This window comes from Chrysochloris asiatica, unplaced genomic scaffold, assembly GCF_000296735.1.
Source record: "Chrysochloris asiatica unplaced genomic scaffold, ChrAsi1.0 scaffold00075, whole genome shotgun sequence".
NCBI classification, from domain to species: domain Eukaryota; kingdom Metazoa; phylum Chordata; class Mammalia; order Afrosoricida; family Chrysochloridae; genus Chrysochloris; species Chrysochloris asiatica.
In genome coordinates this window covers 8702364-8719734 of record NW_006408593.1, presented here as the reverse complement: position 1 = coordinate 8719734, position 17371 = coordinate 8702364, and the positions used below count along the sequence as shown (strand labels likewise).

General features: G+C 39.3%; 1 protein-coding gene across 1 annotated transcript in view; it reads right to left on the bottom strand.

Annotated features, from left to right (window-relative positions):
* Window positions 1-17371, bottom strand: part of HSD17B12 (hydroxysteroid (17-beta) dehydrogenase 12) — a 220042-nt gene that overhangs the window by 51636 nt on the left and 151035 nt on the right. Inside the window, exons 5-6 of the mRNA XM_006865031.1 lie at window positions 7012-7076; window positions 5801-5845 (exon numbers count right to left, since the gene is read on the bottom strand). Coding sequence (XP_006865093.1) covers window positions 5801-5845; window positions 7012-7076 — 110 coding nt within the window. The remainder of the gene's footprint in view (window positions 1-5800; window positions 5846-7011; window positions 7077-17371) is intronic.

The following is a 17371-nucleotide window of genomic DNA, read 5'->3' as shown; positions in this document are numbered from 1 at the left end:
TTCCAAGGCTGTGAATCTTTACAGAAGCAGATTGCTTTATCTTTCTCCCATGGACTGGCTTGAGGATTTGAACCCTGTCCACAGTCATTTGAGGAGAAACACAAGACCTCTTTAAAGAGCTCAAGAGCAAAGATGTCAGCTTGAGGACTAAGGTGAGCTTGACCCAAACCATGGCATTTTCAATAGCCTCATATGCATGTGAAAGCTGGACAGTAAATAAGGAAGACCTTAGAAGAACTGATGCAATTGAGTTATGGGGTTGGAGAAGAATATTAAAAGTACCATGGACTTCCAGAAGAACAAATAGATCTGTGTTGGAAGAAGTACAGCTAGAATGCTCCTTAGAAGCTAGGATGGTGAGACGTCATCTCTCATACGTCAGACATGTTATCAGGAAGAACTAGTCCCTGGAGAAACCTTATTCTTGGTAAAGTGGAGTGTCTGCCATAGTGGCAGCAGTGATGGACTCAAGCTTCAAGCTAACAACAATTGCGAGGATGGTAAAGGACTGGGAAGTGTTTCGTTCTGCTGTGCGTAGGGTCGCTATAAGTCGGAAACAACTTTACAGTACACCAAACAACACCAATCACTGGAGAGAAAAAAAAGCCCAACAACAAAGTGACATCTTTCCGATGTCTTTCTTGAAGACAAGGAAGGAAAGCAACCCCCCACCTTGCCCCAATGTAATAAAACTAAAAGCCAACAAAAAAGCCAACAACTCTAATCATTTATATATTAAAACCATTCTTTCTTGTCCACTTCAGAGGCAAGGAAAAACAATTCCTTGCACATTGTGACTGTGGCAGGCAAGACTGAGTGAGGGAATATAAGAATTACTAAAAACGGTGGGAGAGAGAGGGTAGATAAATTTCACAACTCAGAAATAACCTTGTAAACAGTGAAGAATGAGTTTTACTCCACACAGGACTCCTAAAAATCTCAATTAACATGAAAACTAATAAAAAATAAAACAAACAGAAAACCCACTGTTTTGAGACTTTCCATTTGAAGCTGCTGGAAGAAAGTAGCTTTGTTTTCCTCTCTTTTACAAATATCACCCCAAACCATAAAAAGAAGAAGAAACACAAACGGCATATTTTATAAAACTAGGCAGTATCTGTACCAGTGGAGGAGAGGATGTTTAACCCTAAAAGTTTCAGCAAGAGGGTACACGGCACCAACAAGAAGCAAGCCAACATGCGATAAAGGACCTAGGGCAGGTCAGGAATTAGAGGTATAAACTGGAAATCAAGAAACCCTAGAAGAAAGAGGAAAACTAATAGTTGTATGCAAAAGGAAATGTAATCATAGTTCAAAACTTGGCTTAACAAGTAACAATATTTATAATGTGCTGGACTGCAAAATTGGTTTGAACTGCAAAGTTGGTGATTCAAGCTCACCAGCTGCTCCTTGTAAACCTTATAAAGAGTCACTGTGGGTCAGAACCGACTCGAAGGCACTTAACAACAGCAACAACAACACTATAAGCAAAGAAAACAAGAAAGATGTTTACCAACACTTCACTGACTATGTAATGGCATTTGACTGCAGGTCAGAAAAAAACAATGAATAACACTGTGAAGACTGAAGATTCCAGACCAACTGTGCTCATGTAGAACCTGTAATAGACTAAGAGGCAGTCATTCAAACAGAACAAAGGGACACTAAATGGTTTAAAATCAGTGAAGGTATGTGTCAGGGTTGTATACTTTCACCATACTTACTCTATCTGTAAGCTGAACATATCCAAGGAGCTAGATTATACACAAAAGAGTACAACACCAGGACTAGAAGACTCATTAACAACCTGTGATATGCAGAAGACACAACACCTTGCTTGCTGACAGTGGACTTGAAGCACTCATTGATGAAGACCAGAGAATGCAACCTTTAGTATGGGTTACACCTCAACATAAAGAAATCAAAAATCTTCACAACTGAACCAGTAAGCAACATCATGACAAATGGAGACAATACGGAAGTTGTCAAAGGTTTTTAGTTGGAGCCACAAATAATGCCTATGGAAGCAGCAGTCAAGAAATCAAACAATGTATATCACTGGTTAAATCTGCTGCAAAAGACCTCTTTAAAGTATAAAAGAGCAGAGATATCACTCTGAGGACTAAGGTGCTCGTGACCCAAGCCATGGTATTTTTAATCACCTCATATGCATGGGAAAGCTGGACAGCAAATAAGGAAGACTGAAAAAATATTGATGCCTACTGAATTATGGTGTTGGCAAAGGATATCGAAAATACCATGGACTGCCGGAAGAATAAACAAACCTGTTTTGGAAGAAGCATAGCTGGAGGGCTCCGTGGAAGTGAGGCTGGTCAGACTTGCATACTTTGAACACGTTACTAGGAAGGACCAGTCCCTTGAGAAAGACAGAATGCTTGGTAAAGTGGAGTATCAGCGAATAAGAGGAAGACCTTCAACAAGATGAACTGACACAGTGGCTGTCAAAGTGGGCTCAAACATAACAACTGTACAGCTGGCACAGGACTCGACAATGTCTTGTTGTTGTGCATGTGACCGCTATGAGTTGGAACTGACTCAACAGCCCTTACCAAGAACAACAATACAAATCTGAGAAAGAATTCCATTGGGCAATTAAGAGACGGTATTATAAACAAAAATCACTTCTACAATCACAGAAAACCAATAGAAATGCCTATAATTCATGAAACAAAGAATTAGATAAAACCACTATGAAACAATGGAGAAAAGACTGAAGTTGTCAAGGACTTCATTTTTCTTGGATCAACTGTCAACACTCGTGGAAGCAGCAGTCAAGAGATCAGACGACGTACTGCATTGGGCAAATCTGCTGCACAGGAACTTTTTAAAGTATTGAAGAGCAGAGATGTCCGCTTGAGGACTAGGGTGCGCCTGACCCAAGCCATGGTATTTTCAATAACCTCATATGGATGTGAAAGCTGGACAGTGAATAAGGAAGATCGTAGAAGAATTGATGCCTTTGAATTGTGGTGTTGGAGGAGAATACTGAAAGTGCCATGGACTGCCAAAAGAACCAATAAATCTGTTTTGGAAGAAGTGCAACCAGAGTGCTCCTTGGAGGCCAAGATGGCTAAGCTTCGTCTCTCATGCTTTGGACATATTGTCAGGAGAGAACAGTTGCTGGAGAAGGATGTCATGCTGGGTAAGGTGGAGGGTCAGAGAAAAAGAGGAAGACCCCCAACGAGATGGATTGGCCAGGTGGCATCATTGATGGACTCAAGTGTGGCAGCGGTAGTGAGGTTGGCCCAGGATCGGACATTGTTTCGTTCTGCTGTGCATGGGGTTGCTATGAGTCGGTACCGACTCGATGGCACCTGACAACAACAACAACTATGAAACAACAAACTGCTAAAGCAGTTCAATGTAAGCTCAAACCAAACCGAACTCAGTGCTGCAGAATCGATTCCAACTCATAGCAACCCAACAGAGGCCGAATGCCCCTTGGGATTTCCGAGACCGTCGATCTTGACAGAAACAGCTTCATTTTCTCCTGCAGAACTACTGGTGGTTGAAACTGCCAACCATATGGTTAGCAGTTCAACACCTAACCCACTGTGCCACCAGGGCTCTTAGGCAGGCATGTTGTTGCTGTTAAGTGCCATAATTTAAGCAGAGCTTAAATAGAGAATAGAAAACGAGGCCAATGAAACACAGAAGATACAATTTTCATGTCCAGACAGTAAGAAAAGAAGAGATTATTGAAAACTTAATCACTTAGTTATTCACTTGGAAAAAAAAATTAAATTAGATCTCTATTTCACACCACTTACAGTAATGATAATAATAAAGAACCCCAAAACATTCCAGATGGTTCAATGATCCAAACAAGCAAAAACTATAGAGTTAATTTCAGGAAAGCAAAGAGACTATTTTAATTATTTTATGTTGGAGGGTGGAAAGATATTTCCGTTCAAAATATAAAAACCTAACTGCTGCAAAGGAAAATATGGACATGTGAAATTTTACCATGTGAAAAACAACAACAACAAACTTGTGGCAAAACACCATAACCAAAGTTGAAATCTAAAAATGATTTACAGGAGAAAATATCCGTACATACAATGAAGTGTTTCGATCCAAAATGCATATTAAGAGCACTAACAAACACATTTAAAATGACAGAAATGAGCAAAGACATGTAAACCAAGTCACAGAATCAACACACATATATAGATATTGGGAAGAGCACTCAAGAAATGATTAAATGAATGTAATTAAATAATATCCTACTCGATGCTTTTTAAAAATTCATTGTATCTAATATTGAAAAGAATGTGGAAAATTCCAAAAAACCCCACAAAACCCATGCAAAGTCCAGGGTGCTGTTAAGTGTCACCTAACTGGTTCAGACTCCAAGCTACCCTACATAGGGTTTCCAAGAAGTGGCTAGTGGGCTTGAACAGCCGACCTTGAGTTTACCAGTCTAGTGCTTATCTTACAGCAACACACCAGGACTGTATAATGCTGGGAAGAATGTGAATTAGAACAAATGTTTTGTGGAAGGCAATTTGACATCAAGAAAGTTTAAAATGCAAAAACTGTTTAGCCAAGTAATTCTACTTCTCTACATTTATGCTGGACTCCTGCTGTGGCACTGTATGATCAGCACTGGACTGTGAACCACAGGGTCAGCAGTTCAAACCCACTAGTTACCCTTGGAAACCCTACACAGGGTCTCTAGGAGTCAGAACAGACTCAGTGGCACTTAACAACAACAAATTTGTGCCACAATGTCATTTATACATGTGTGTAAGAAATGTTTTCATAGCAGGGGAAACACACACACACACGCTTCACGACAATAAATCTATCTGCTTGCTTTTATAAATGGAGTAGGCTAGGGTACAGTAGAATGGGTTTTCATTGCTTACTTCCTACATTGCTGGATTGTTTTAATTTGATACAACGGGTACATGTTACTTTTCATGTACTTTGATTTTTGCAAAGAAGTCAGGTACCAATCTGGTCTCAAGACAGAAGTTTGGGTTTTTCATACTAAGAAATTACTAAATCCAATTTAAATTAAGTGTATTTACACTTGTTAAATGTTGTGTTGTTGTCTCTTACTCATAGTGACCCTACATAGGGTTTCCAACACTTTAAATCTTTATGAGAGCAGAAAGTTTCATCTTTCTCCTGTGGAGTGACTGGTGGATTTGAACCACTAATCCTGCTGTTAAGAGCCCAATGCATAACCACTGTGCTACCTGGGCTCCTTGTATTTACACTCTGTACTATTAATCTAGAACAGTGCTGCCACCTACACAATTTCTTTCTACCTTTAGATTTCTTGGGGATTTGGAAAAGTGCTTCCTTACCCTTATTCCTGGTGTGGCGCTACAGGATACACACGGGACCAAAAGGCTGGTTTGAACCACAGGTCAGTGGTTCAAACCCACCAGCCTCTCCTGGAAATCCTATAGAGGGTCACTATGAGTCCACTAGATGGTGCTTAACAACAACCATCCTTATTCCAAGTTAAACGTTTGCTAATGGAGGGGAAGAAAAGTGTCAATAACTCAAAAGACCTTTCTATGTGGCTTTGTAATACACTGTGTGTTAAAAACAAAACCGTATCTACCTAATTATCAGGCTTAAATAAAGATCTTAAACTAATTAGCATTTCTGAGCATTCTCCCAGACTTCTACAGAACAACATCAATGAAACACCTATATCTAAACAACAGGCAACTAAAGTGAACAACTGATTTTGCCAATGTTTAAAACCAAGGATTTACAAGATTTTAAAGAATGATATATTTATAAAGAGGCTGCTTACCTTACAAACAGAAATAACATTAATATTTATAAGTTTCTTGATGGTCTGCAAAAAAAAATTGATAATTTTATAAAGATTTGACAATGCTATTAGAAATGTACTTCAGTACCCTAGGGATGCATAGAAAATTTCTTCAGATATTCACCAAGACCTTGGAAAACTGGCAGGAGTTAGGGTGGAGAGGCAGACTTGAGTTCATTCACAATACAGGTAGCCTCTGCTTTTTGAAAGTTGGCTTTTGTGCTGTTTGTAACTTTTAAGAAAGATCCACATTAGTACGTATTTTTGCTAACCGAAAGAAATTCCAAGAGGATTTCTGCTTTTAGGGAAAAAATGTGAAGCTAGTGTTTTGCAGTAAGCTGCTGAAGAGGAGACAAGCTTCTTCCTGGGAACTACACTTAGTATCTTGACATCAAGCCCCCACAGCTTTGAACTCCGTCTGTAAACACTGTATGTATGCTATACTAGAGTCATTTTAGGCTTTATGTGTTATTTGGTATGACCTGGCAAGTTATTCGTGGGGTCTGGAAAATACAAAAATTTTACCCAGCTAGATTAATGGTAATTGCTTGTTTGTTTTAGGCCGTTTCGATTTACAAAAAGTTTCATACAAATGCTCTACTTGTGGATAGTGGGGGAAACTTGTATTATAGTATTTTTCTACCAACAGCAGCAATTCATGCTAATTTGCAAATTCCAAGGTCAATGTGCAGGTTATATCTGGAAGCAAAAAGACACAGTAAGTCTAAAATAAATATGAATATCGCAATTTCTGCTCTGCTAATACAGAGAGTAGAAATTGTTGAATGTTAAGATTTTCAGTTAATTAAAACAAATTCATGTAGGCCTTCAGTGATATTATGCTTCTCTAGTTTTGATTACAGTTTGGTTGAGTTACTTCATTTGAGTCCATCATATTGCTCTATTAACATACTGATGATTGAAAAATTGATCCTTTGGAAGTGGATACTTAACCAAGGCTATTTTGATAAAATAATGAAATTAACTTGAGTTATGATTGAATCTGACACTGTAAAAATGAGGTTATAAATATCTTCTCACTGAATGCTTCCCGGGGTCACTGAGCTTGTTAGTAAAAGACAGGGTATGAACCTTCAAGCAGCTGAACACCAATTCTCAGAGTTTTTATCATGACACCATATGCCAACATGCATTGTTTTTGTTACTCTGCTATACAAAGGAAAACTTACATTGTCCAAGTCCGGAATATCTAAAAAGTATTCAGGATATTCATATGACATCCCCACGTTGTTCACTGCAATGAGACAAGATCATTAGTTGGCTATCATATGTATTTGATGTTTTAAAAACCCACTCCCACTGAGGGGATTCTGACTCACAGCAACCCTGTGTTGGGTTTCCGGGGCTGTGAATATTGATGGGAGCAGAAAGCCTCATCTTTCTCCTGGGTAGTGTCTGGTGGGTTTGACCTGTCGACCTTGTAGTTAGCAGTCCAGTGCTACCTTGCAATGTTACACCAGGGTTCATATGCTTTAAAGATGTATTGCAATGATAAGATTAAAGATATGAAGACTAAAATGATATATGTTGTTGTTGTTGTTATCGACCCTGTATAGGGTTTCCAAGGAGCAGCTGGTGAGCTTGAAACACCAACCTTGCAGTTCAAATGACTTTGGAGTCTGACGCATTAGCCCACAGCGCCACACCAGGACTCTAAAATGATACATACAATTATATAAAATACTGTTCGAGGCAGGCTTTCAATTCCAGTTCAAATGTCACCTCTATCATTAAGCCTTTCTGTACCACCCAGCCAACCCCTGACAAAGGGACTCATCTTCTCTCAATTTCCAGAGTTCCTTGTAACATGTATAGTTGGCCTTTGTCATGGTTATTGGTAGCTATTACATAATCCCTCTCCAGGTCTTAAATGTTCATAGTCCATTTTTATCCTGTTCAACAGTCTTCAACCACCAGGGGTCCTAGGAACCAATCCTACGAAAGATCTGTTAACAATTAAGCCAAAACTCATTGAAGGTAAAGCTTTAAGTTCACTTGATTTCGTTCTAATCATCTACAGAATTATAAATGAGCAGAAGGAGCAGACAATCCCATAAAACAGGAGAGTGGCCACTCCCGTTCTCGCTATGACTGTTTCAGAAAATGAGACAAGGTACCAAAGACACATCTTTACAATCAGAGCTCAATTATTCCTCCAACAAGTATTTGCCCTAGACCGATGGGCGAGTACTAAGGAGCTCCAGTGGTATAGTGCTTAAGTGTTCAGCTGCTAATTAAAAGATAGGTGGTTCGAACCCACCAGCCTCTCCATGGGAGAGAAATGTGGCTTTCATAATGATTCACAACCCTATTAGGCAGCTCCACCCTGAACTGTTAACCCCAAGGTTGGCGGTTCAAACCCATCAGCCACTTCTCGGAATCCCTATGCAGGTCCCTAGCAGTCGGAACCGACTCAGACGGCAGTTAACAACAGCAGCAAAGGGTTACTATGAGTTGAAATCTATTTGATGGCAATGGTTTTGTTTGGTTTTTGGTTTATGGGTAAGAACTAGTGTTAAGAACGAAAAACAAAACAAGCCCAGAAAGGAAAAGACAGCTTCTGCAGCATATAATAATCTAGAAGAAAGAGAAAGATATTAAACTAAAAAGAGCTGAATAACTATGTCATTGTAACCCTGTAAAGTGTAGAATGCCACGGGCCCCTATTCCTCCAGAGCCTGACCTCTGGTAAACGTGGGAAGGCTAACGAGGCCACAAGGCCACAAGGCACTAAAAGTAAGAGGTCATGACTCTTCCCAACACCTAACCTGAAGCTGAGGATACAAGACAATCAAAAACACAGGAATACTGCTCGCTTCGACAGCACATCTACTCAAATTGGAATGATACAGAGATGATTAGCATGGCCCCCATGCAAGGATGACACGCAAAGTTGTGAAGCCTTCCATGTTTGTTTGTTTTTTTACACTTAGTTCACAATTAAGTGAAAAAAATAAAAAAAAAATAAAATAAAAATATATATATATATATTTACATATAATTATTATTGCTAAGTGCTGTTGAGTCAGTTCCTATGTATAGCAAGCCTGTATAGGCTTTCCAAGAAGTGGCTGGTGAGTTTAAACTGCCAGTCTTGCAGTCCAGTGCTTATCCTACAGCACCACACCAAGACTCCTAGAAAGATAAAGACAAAACCAAGATAAGGAATATTTGCAGGAACCAATAAATAAATAAAACAACTTAAACTTTATTTTAGCTAAGTAAATAATTACCTAACGGATCATCTAAATATATTCAGACTAATAAATTATGATCTAGGGCTCCCTGGCATCCATGAAAGTCATCTACACCCTCAGAAATTATAGTTGCTAGATTAATGGTGTTCTTTATTTAGTTTCCTCTTACTTCTTCTAGAACTGCAGACTATGATAATACAGCAAACATTTATCCAGGGCTTCTTAGGTGCCAGAGACACTGCAGAATAAACAATGAATTCTAACTACCAGGTCAGCAGTTCAAATCCACTAGTCACTCCATGGGAGAAAGATGAAGTTTTCTGCTTCCGTATGATTTACAGCCTAAGAAAACCTTCATAGGGTCATTATGAGTAGAATCAACTCAACTTAGGCAAGGAATGTTGTTAATACACACATACATTTAATCATCACAACAACTCTGTTTGGCAGCTCCTATTACTATCTCTCTTTTACAAGTCAGGAAACGGACATTCACAGACATTAAATAATTTGTCCAAGATCATAGAGCCAAGTCAGGCTGGGATACAAACCATGAGATTTTATTTCAGACACTGGGCTCTTAATCACTGTGTTAAAGCCCTCCTATGCCTGCATCCAATATGCAATTCAGAAAAGAAAAAGAGAACTCAGTAGTGATTGAGTAATAAACACAAATGTGATAGCAATGTTTAATAAAACTGGGAAGTATTAGAAAAAATGGGGGGGGGTAACGTAAGAAATAATGGAAATATGATCAATAGGCAGAAGCTAGTAGGGAACTGTGCCGGATCACCCTGATAGTAGTAATAGTAACTTTTCCAACAGGCTAACAAAATTAGTAGTTCAAGGAACTCATAAAAGCTCTATATTTAGCTGCCAGCTAGTCACTTGAGGCTGCGATTCTCAAGATTTTACTTGCAAAATTCGGTCAGGATGACTTGAACAGGATCACAGAAACCTGTGTGAATATCTGTAAGCTAAGAATAATGGCAAAGCAAAGTGTATTTAACCAGGATTCATGTCCACCTGAAGAGGGACAGTATCTAAACATAATTAGTAGCAGCAGGTCCAAGTCCATTTTTATCCTATTTAATAGTCTTCATCTACCAGAAGTCCTGGGAGCCAATTATATAAAAGATTTGTTAACAATGAAGGTGAAACTTTATGTTCAATTGACTTGACTTCAACCATCTACACACCTACAAATGAGTAATTTATATACAGTGTAAGTGGGAAAACCAGCAACACCCTAAACATTTGTTCAAATGCAAACAGTCTTTACAGAGTCAGTACAGATAACAGACTCCTTAGAAATCTCATTAAAGATTGGGCTGAATTATACCATACTTCAGGATTTAAAAGAAGAAAAAAAATCCACCATATATGTGGCTCTGTAAGATAAGCGCAGAACCACAAAGTAGGTTTGAACCACAAGGTCGGTGGTTCAATCTCACCAGTCACTCCTGGGGAACCCTATACTGGATTTCTATGAGTTGGAACCAACTCGACAGCACTTAACAACAACAACAAAACTGAAAACTCCATCTCTCATATCTAGAATACGTTCTCCTTTCAGATTTCTTTCTAACCCATGGAAATGTGAATGCTGTAGTTCAAAATGTTGGAAGAAAATCGAGAACTTTCTAAGCAGCCCAGTTGACTTTGCGGTCTTGGCATGAGCTACGAAGCCCCAAGTACAGCAGTGTTACTCTGGTTAAGGTTGTGTTAGTGATAGGAAGACTTCACATCTGTCTCTGCTAACTGGACAAAGGAAAGCTATCAAAGCTCTCGATTTTACACACAAAAAAAGTGAGTATCTACTTAAGATAGCTCTATTAATAACATGTTCAACATCGAGGATTTCAGCTCAAAGAAATAAATAGGATCATGTATAAGGCATATGTTTTTATAACCAAAAATACACACAGGGGAAAAAAAATGCTATAGATTTTTCAGAACATCAAGGAAGGAAATAGATTTTTCAGAAGATCAAGTTCAGTTTTATAAGTGTAAAACATGCCAAGGTCATACTGGTGATTTGTTCTGCACTACAGATTGTTGTTGTTGTTGTTAAGTGTCCTATGCCAACTCACAGTGACCCTGTATAAGGTTTCCAAGGTTGGTTTGAACTGCTGGTGGGTTTGAACTGCTGACTTTGCAGTTAGCAGTACAGTGTTTCTCCTCCAGGGCCACACCAGGACTCTTAAATCTTTTGCGTTCTTTCTAGGACTATAAGAATGTCTTCTGTTTTATTGACTCTAATTTTGCTTGTGGAAAGCATGCTGTCCATAATCTCTATACAAAAAGTAATCACTTCAGAATGCTATCATTTATGAGTATAGAGAAAACCAACTGTTGCTTTTAGCTATTTCCACATACGAAAAGGCAAATTGATTGCAATTTTATCTTGAGACATTAGGTGGCAGCAATAGCCAAATGGCAGACAGAAAGCTTTCTGTGAACTGCAAAAGGGGGAAAGCAGACTTGGGGTAAACGTGAAGGATTGAAATATTGCTATTATAATACAATCTCATTAAGAGTGTGGGTGCCTGCAATTTCATCTCTATATATTATAGGATTCATTACTGGATTCACCAAACCAAACAATGGCACCAGTTGTTTCAACATCATTTAGATAGCTGAAATCCCTTTTAAATGGTAGTCTTTTGAATTAGCACTGAAAATCTGTTCAATGATGATTTTTCTCTTAAAGTGAGGCACCAGAGACAGTTTAAATTTTCTTATTCAGTGATCTTCAAAACACTTTTGCTTGTCTAAAATCCAGCATGTCCCCTTTCAGAAAACACAGGATGTCTGTGTCCTCTCAGAATTCCCACCACCATCCCAATAAACATCGCAGGACCTTGGACAGTAAGAGAACCTATCCCAGCAGACTCTCATTCAAATTCTAAGAACTCAACAACAGAAGAGATGAGGCACCTGGAGAATGGAGACTAAAGATGAAGGCAGACCAAGACAGACCAAATGAGAAGGGACCGGGGTGGCAGGCAGAGAAGGAAATATAATAGAGTTGCGTCTCCTAGGAGCAGGGTGATGGGTGAGCTGTGCTCTACATTGCTTTGAGTTCCCCATCTGAACCGGAGAAATTAGTAGTGGATTTTAAAGACCCAGAATATTTAATTCTGAATGGCATATAAATTATATCATACACTACTTGTAAAAAAAAAAACCACTTCCATCATCTTACACCTAAAAACAAAAATTAAACATCTATACATGTAGAGCGAGATCTCTGCTTGTCCAAGTTCATTTGTAGCCACTGCTGACCTCACTGGATTCAGAATCCTCTAGCAAAACCAGCTGCTACAGAGATAATAGTGCCATTAGAGAATTAGATTTTTGGCATCTGGGTTAGGCATGAAGGAGAAGAAAGAACAATGACTTGCTAGAAAATAAAAATCCATTTGTGAAACTACCATAATAGCATACAGAGAACCAAAAACAGATCAACTTCAGCCTACTTCTCATTCCAGATGAATCCGAAACATCAAAAAAGAAGGTGGCTTAAACATACATTCCCTAATGGATGGGCTTCCCAAGCATTATACATCAAATAACACAAAATATTACTTGGTTCCATTTCTTTCTCATTATATTAAATTAGAAAATATACAGTTTACATTCTGTCACATTTGTAGTTAGAGGTCCTAATCCAGTTCCAGCACTTACTTAAAAAAGTAGAAGAACAGAAAGTCTGTTAGAGTTCATTAGTAAATATGATTAAGGGAAGAAGAAAGATGCTATCATTTCATTGAAGGAGCTCTGGGAGTGTAATGGTTACAAGGAGGGCTGCTAACCTCAAGATCAGCAGTTCCAAACTACGGCAGCTGTTCTGCAGGAGAACCATGAGGCTTTCTGCTCTCATAAAGATTTACAGCCTCAGAAATGCTATGCAGGGTCGCTATGAATCAGACTGACTCCACGGCATTCCACCATCATGACCTTATTATAATTAAAAATCAACTGCATTTTAAAAATGCAAACTTCACTAATAGTATATATACAAATGTAGGAGGAAGCCCTCCTGTCTTAAAAATTTGAGCTGAAAGAGCAGGGACCTGAGGGGTTCAGTCCTGGCTCTACTACTCCAAGCAACTAAGAAAAGCCAAGGACTTCACCTGGTCAAATCTCAGCTCTACAAGTACTTGTCTATAAACTGCAGATAATGATTTAAGAAGTAAGAAGACAATATGCTTACAATCATTAACCTATTATCTGGTACATATTAATGTGCTCATCAGTGGAGGAAGAAGAATTGTTGCAGCTATTGTGTTGCTCTATGGAGTCGGTTCCGAGACATGTTGTTGTTGTTGTTGTTAGGTGCCATGGAGTTGGTATCAACTCATAGTGACCCTATGCACAACAGAATGAAACACTGCCTGATCCTGGGCCAAACTCACAGTCGTTGCTATGTTTGAGCCCATTGATGCTGCTAACGTGCCAATCCATCTTGCTGGGAGTCTTCCTCTTTTTCTCTGACCCTCCACCTTGCCAAACATGATATCCTTCTCCAGTGACTAATCCCTCCTGACAATATGCCCGAAGTACGAGAGACGAACTCTAGCTATCCTAACTTCCAGGGAGCATTCTGGCTGTACTTCTTCCAACACAGATCTGTTTGTTCTTTTGGAAGCCCACAGGACTTGCAATATTCTCCTCCAACACTATAACTCAAAAGCATCAATTCTTCTATAGTCTTCCTTATCCACTGTTCAACTTTGGCATGCATATGAGGTTACTGAAAATACCATGGCTTGGGTCAGGTGCACATTAGTCCTTCAACTGACAACTTTGCTCTTCAACACTTTCAAACGGTCTTGCGCAGTTTTGCCTAATGCAATATGTCGTTTGATTTCTTGACTGCTGCTTCCATGAGTGTTGATAGTTGATCCAAGAATAAAGTCCTTGACAACTTCAATCTTTTCTCCATTGATAAGAATGTTGTCTATTGGTCCAGTGGTGAGGATTTTTGTTTTCTTTATATTGAGGTACGATCCATACCTAAGGCTGTGCTCTTTGATCTTCATCAGTAAATATTTTAAGTCCTCTTCACTTTTAGCAAACAAGGTTGTATCATCTGTATACTGCAAGTTGTTAATGAGTCTTCCTCCAATCCTGATGCCACAAATTTCTTCATATACTCCAACTTCACAGAGTATTTGTTTAGCATACAGGCTGAATAAGTATGGTGAAAGAACACAATCCTGGCACATACCTTTCCTAATTTTAAACCATTTGGTGTTCCTTTCTTCTGTTTGAACAACTGCCTCTTCAACCTGTGTACAGGTTCCTCATGATCACAATTAAGTGTTCCAGAATACTCATACTTTGCAATATTGTCCATAGCTTGTCATGATTCACACAATCAAAAGCCTTTGCACAGTCAATAAAGCAGAGGTAAACATATATCTGGTATTCTCTGCTTTCACCCAAAATCCATCTGACATCAGCAATGATATACCTTGTCCCACGTCCTCTTCTGAATCTGGCTTGAACCTCTGGAAGTTCTCAGTCAATGTATGGTTACAGCTGTTTCTGTATTACTGTTAGTAAAACTTTACTCACATGGGATATCTATGATACTGTCTGATGATTTCCGCATTCTGTTATGTCACCTCTCTTTGGAATGGGCACAAATAATGATTTCTTCCACTTAGTTGGCCAGGTAGTTCTTACCATAAATGAGTGAGAACCTTCAGTGCCACCTCACATTTTCAAAAGATTTCAATTAGTATTCCATCAATTCCCAGTGCCTTGTTCTTTGCCAATGCCTTTAATGCACCTTGAACTTCTTCCTTCAGGATCATTGGCTCTTGATCATATGCTACCTCTTGAAATGGTTCAACATCCAAGATTTCCTTTTGGTACAGTGACTCTGCGTATTCTTTCCATCTTCTTTGATGCTTTCTACATCACTGAATAATTTGCCCAAAGAATCCAATGCCACAAGTCAAGGCTTGAATTTTTTCATCAGTTCCCTCTACCTCAGAAATGCTGACTGTGTTCTTCCCTTTTGGTTTTCTAACTCCAGGTATTTGCATATTTCATTATAATATTTGACTCTGTCTTCTTGAGCTGACCTTTGAAATTTTCTGTTCAGCTCTTGTACCTCTTCAGTTCTTCCATCTGCTTTAGCATCTCTATGCTGGAGAGCAAGTTTCAGAGTCTCTTCTGACATCCATTTTGGTCTTTTCTTTCTTTCTTGTCTTCTTAATGACCTTTTGCTTTCTTCCTGAATGATGTACTTGATGTCATCCCATAACTCTTCTGGTCTTCGGTCTTTCGTGTCTATTGTATCAAATCTGTTCTTCAGGTGATCTTTAAATTCAGGTGTGATATATTCAAGGTCGTATTTTAGCTCTCGTGGACTTGTTTCTGTTTTCTTTAGCTTCTGTCTGAATTTGCAATATAGCAACTGATGGTCTGTTCCACAGTCTGCCCCTGGTCTTGTTTTGACTAATGACATGGACTTTTCCACTGACACTTTCCACAGATGTAGTCAATTTGATTTCTGTGTATTTCATCTGGTGAGCCATAGCAACCTTGTATAGGGTTTCCGAGGAGCAACTGGTGAGTTTGAACCAGTGGCCTTGTAGTTCTAACCGACTTTGCAGATCAGCACATTAACCTATAGCACCACAGACTGGTTCTGACTCACAGTGACCATGTATAGGGTTTCTGTGGGTTGAAATCACCAACCTTGTCCTACAGTGCCTTACCAGGACTCCAGTCTTCTTTGAGTCTACAAATACTGTGACCTTCTCCTGGGTGTCAGGCACTATTCAGGTGTTAGGATGCAGCAGAGTGTCCGGTAGTCAAGGTTTCTGCTTTCATTACATATGACCAGCACCTAAGTGGAGAGACTTCTGAAAGACAGAGGTCAGGGCAGCAGATAACCAGGATGGCTGCTTACACCAACTGGCTTCTGTACCCAGTTTATTTCATTCAAGCCAATCTACTCTTACAGTCTCCCGAGTCTGGAGAGTAATGAAAGAAAAGATGCCTTCTTTGCCTTATTTAACATATTGCTGTAGCTAGCACATGTTCATACTCTGACAGATGATATTTGGAACACTGTGTAAAACATTTTGCAAACTTTACAGTTTTCATAAACTTGTGAGAAGCAATTTCTAAATAAAAGAGCATTTACAAGGCTTTAAATTCGCAGTGCCTTTCATCAGAAATGGAAAATGACGATGGAGTCAGAAGCAACACAATAGAAGAATTTAATCCCACAGTTTAATTATAAATTGACACGAGAGCCTCATTACAAAAGCAGGCAAGATTTGCCATACATGAACTTGGAAGAGGGCACAAGGAAAGGAAAATGGCATGTGGTTGGTTTAAACATACTAATGGGAGGAACGTCATGAATTATGGTTCTATTTACATTTCTGAAATTACAGCTAATTATCCAGTTTTTAAGTTAAAGGTTCTGCTGTAATTAATACTATTAGTGGCTTACGAGGAAACGGAAATGCATTTGAATTTTAAGTCTTAGGCTCACTTTAGAAATCCAATCTCAGTCAACACATCTAATGAAACTATAGGGCATTATACTAGTTTGATAATGTTCCTGATGAGTCTCCTACTTAAAAAAAAAAAATAGAAATAACCAAAAATCTAGGTAGCTACTCTGCTTGCTAGGAATGACTATGCCAGGCTTCTTCCACTTCACCCAACAGAAAGGAGTCTCACGTCCAGCAAAGAAAGGCACTGTGTGCCAAGGGGTCTAACAGAGTACTTGAACCTCACAGCCCTCTCCAGTTTAACATATCCCAAAGTGAAAGCATCTCTTTCCTCGGCACAGTTTGCTCCTGACGCAGGGTTTCTTGTCTTATCACCTAACTGTCAAGTGAAACTTATTACTAGACGGTGTGACCCTGGAGGAGTCCTTGGGTGGCGCAAATGGTTAAACACTGTGCAACTAACCTAAAGGACGGCAGTTCAGGCCCACCCAGGGGAACCTCAGAGGAAAAGTCTGGACATCTGCTCCCAAAAGGTCAGTCATGAAAACTCCAAGAAGGGCAATTCTCCTTAGTAACACATGGCGTCACCATGAGTCCAGATTGATGACAACTGGGAGTGGTGCTTGTCACAGTGACCCTGGAGAAGTGTTTAACCTAAATCGGTTTCTTCTCTGTAAAATGGGAATGTTGTTCATAGGCAGACCGACTGTTACTACAAGAACAAGCAACTTGCTTGCCCAGGAAACATCAAGGCAAGTGGTCGGGTCCCCTCAGCGCAAACCCCCTTCCAAGACTAAGACTCAATGGGAATACACGCTGTGATTGGTGACCACACTCGACAC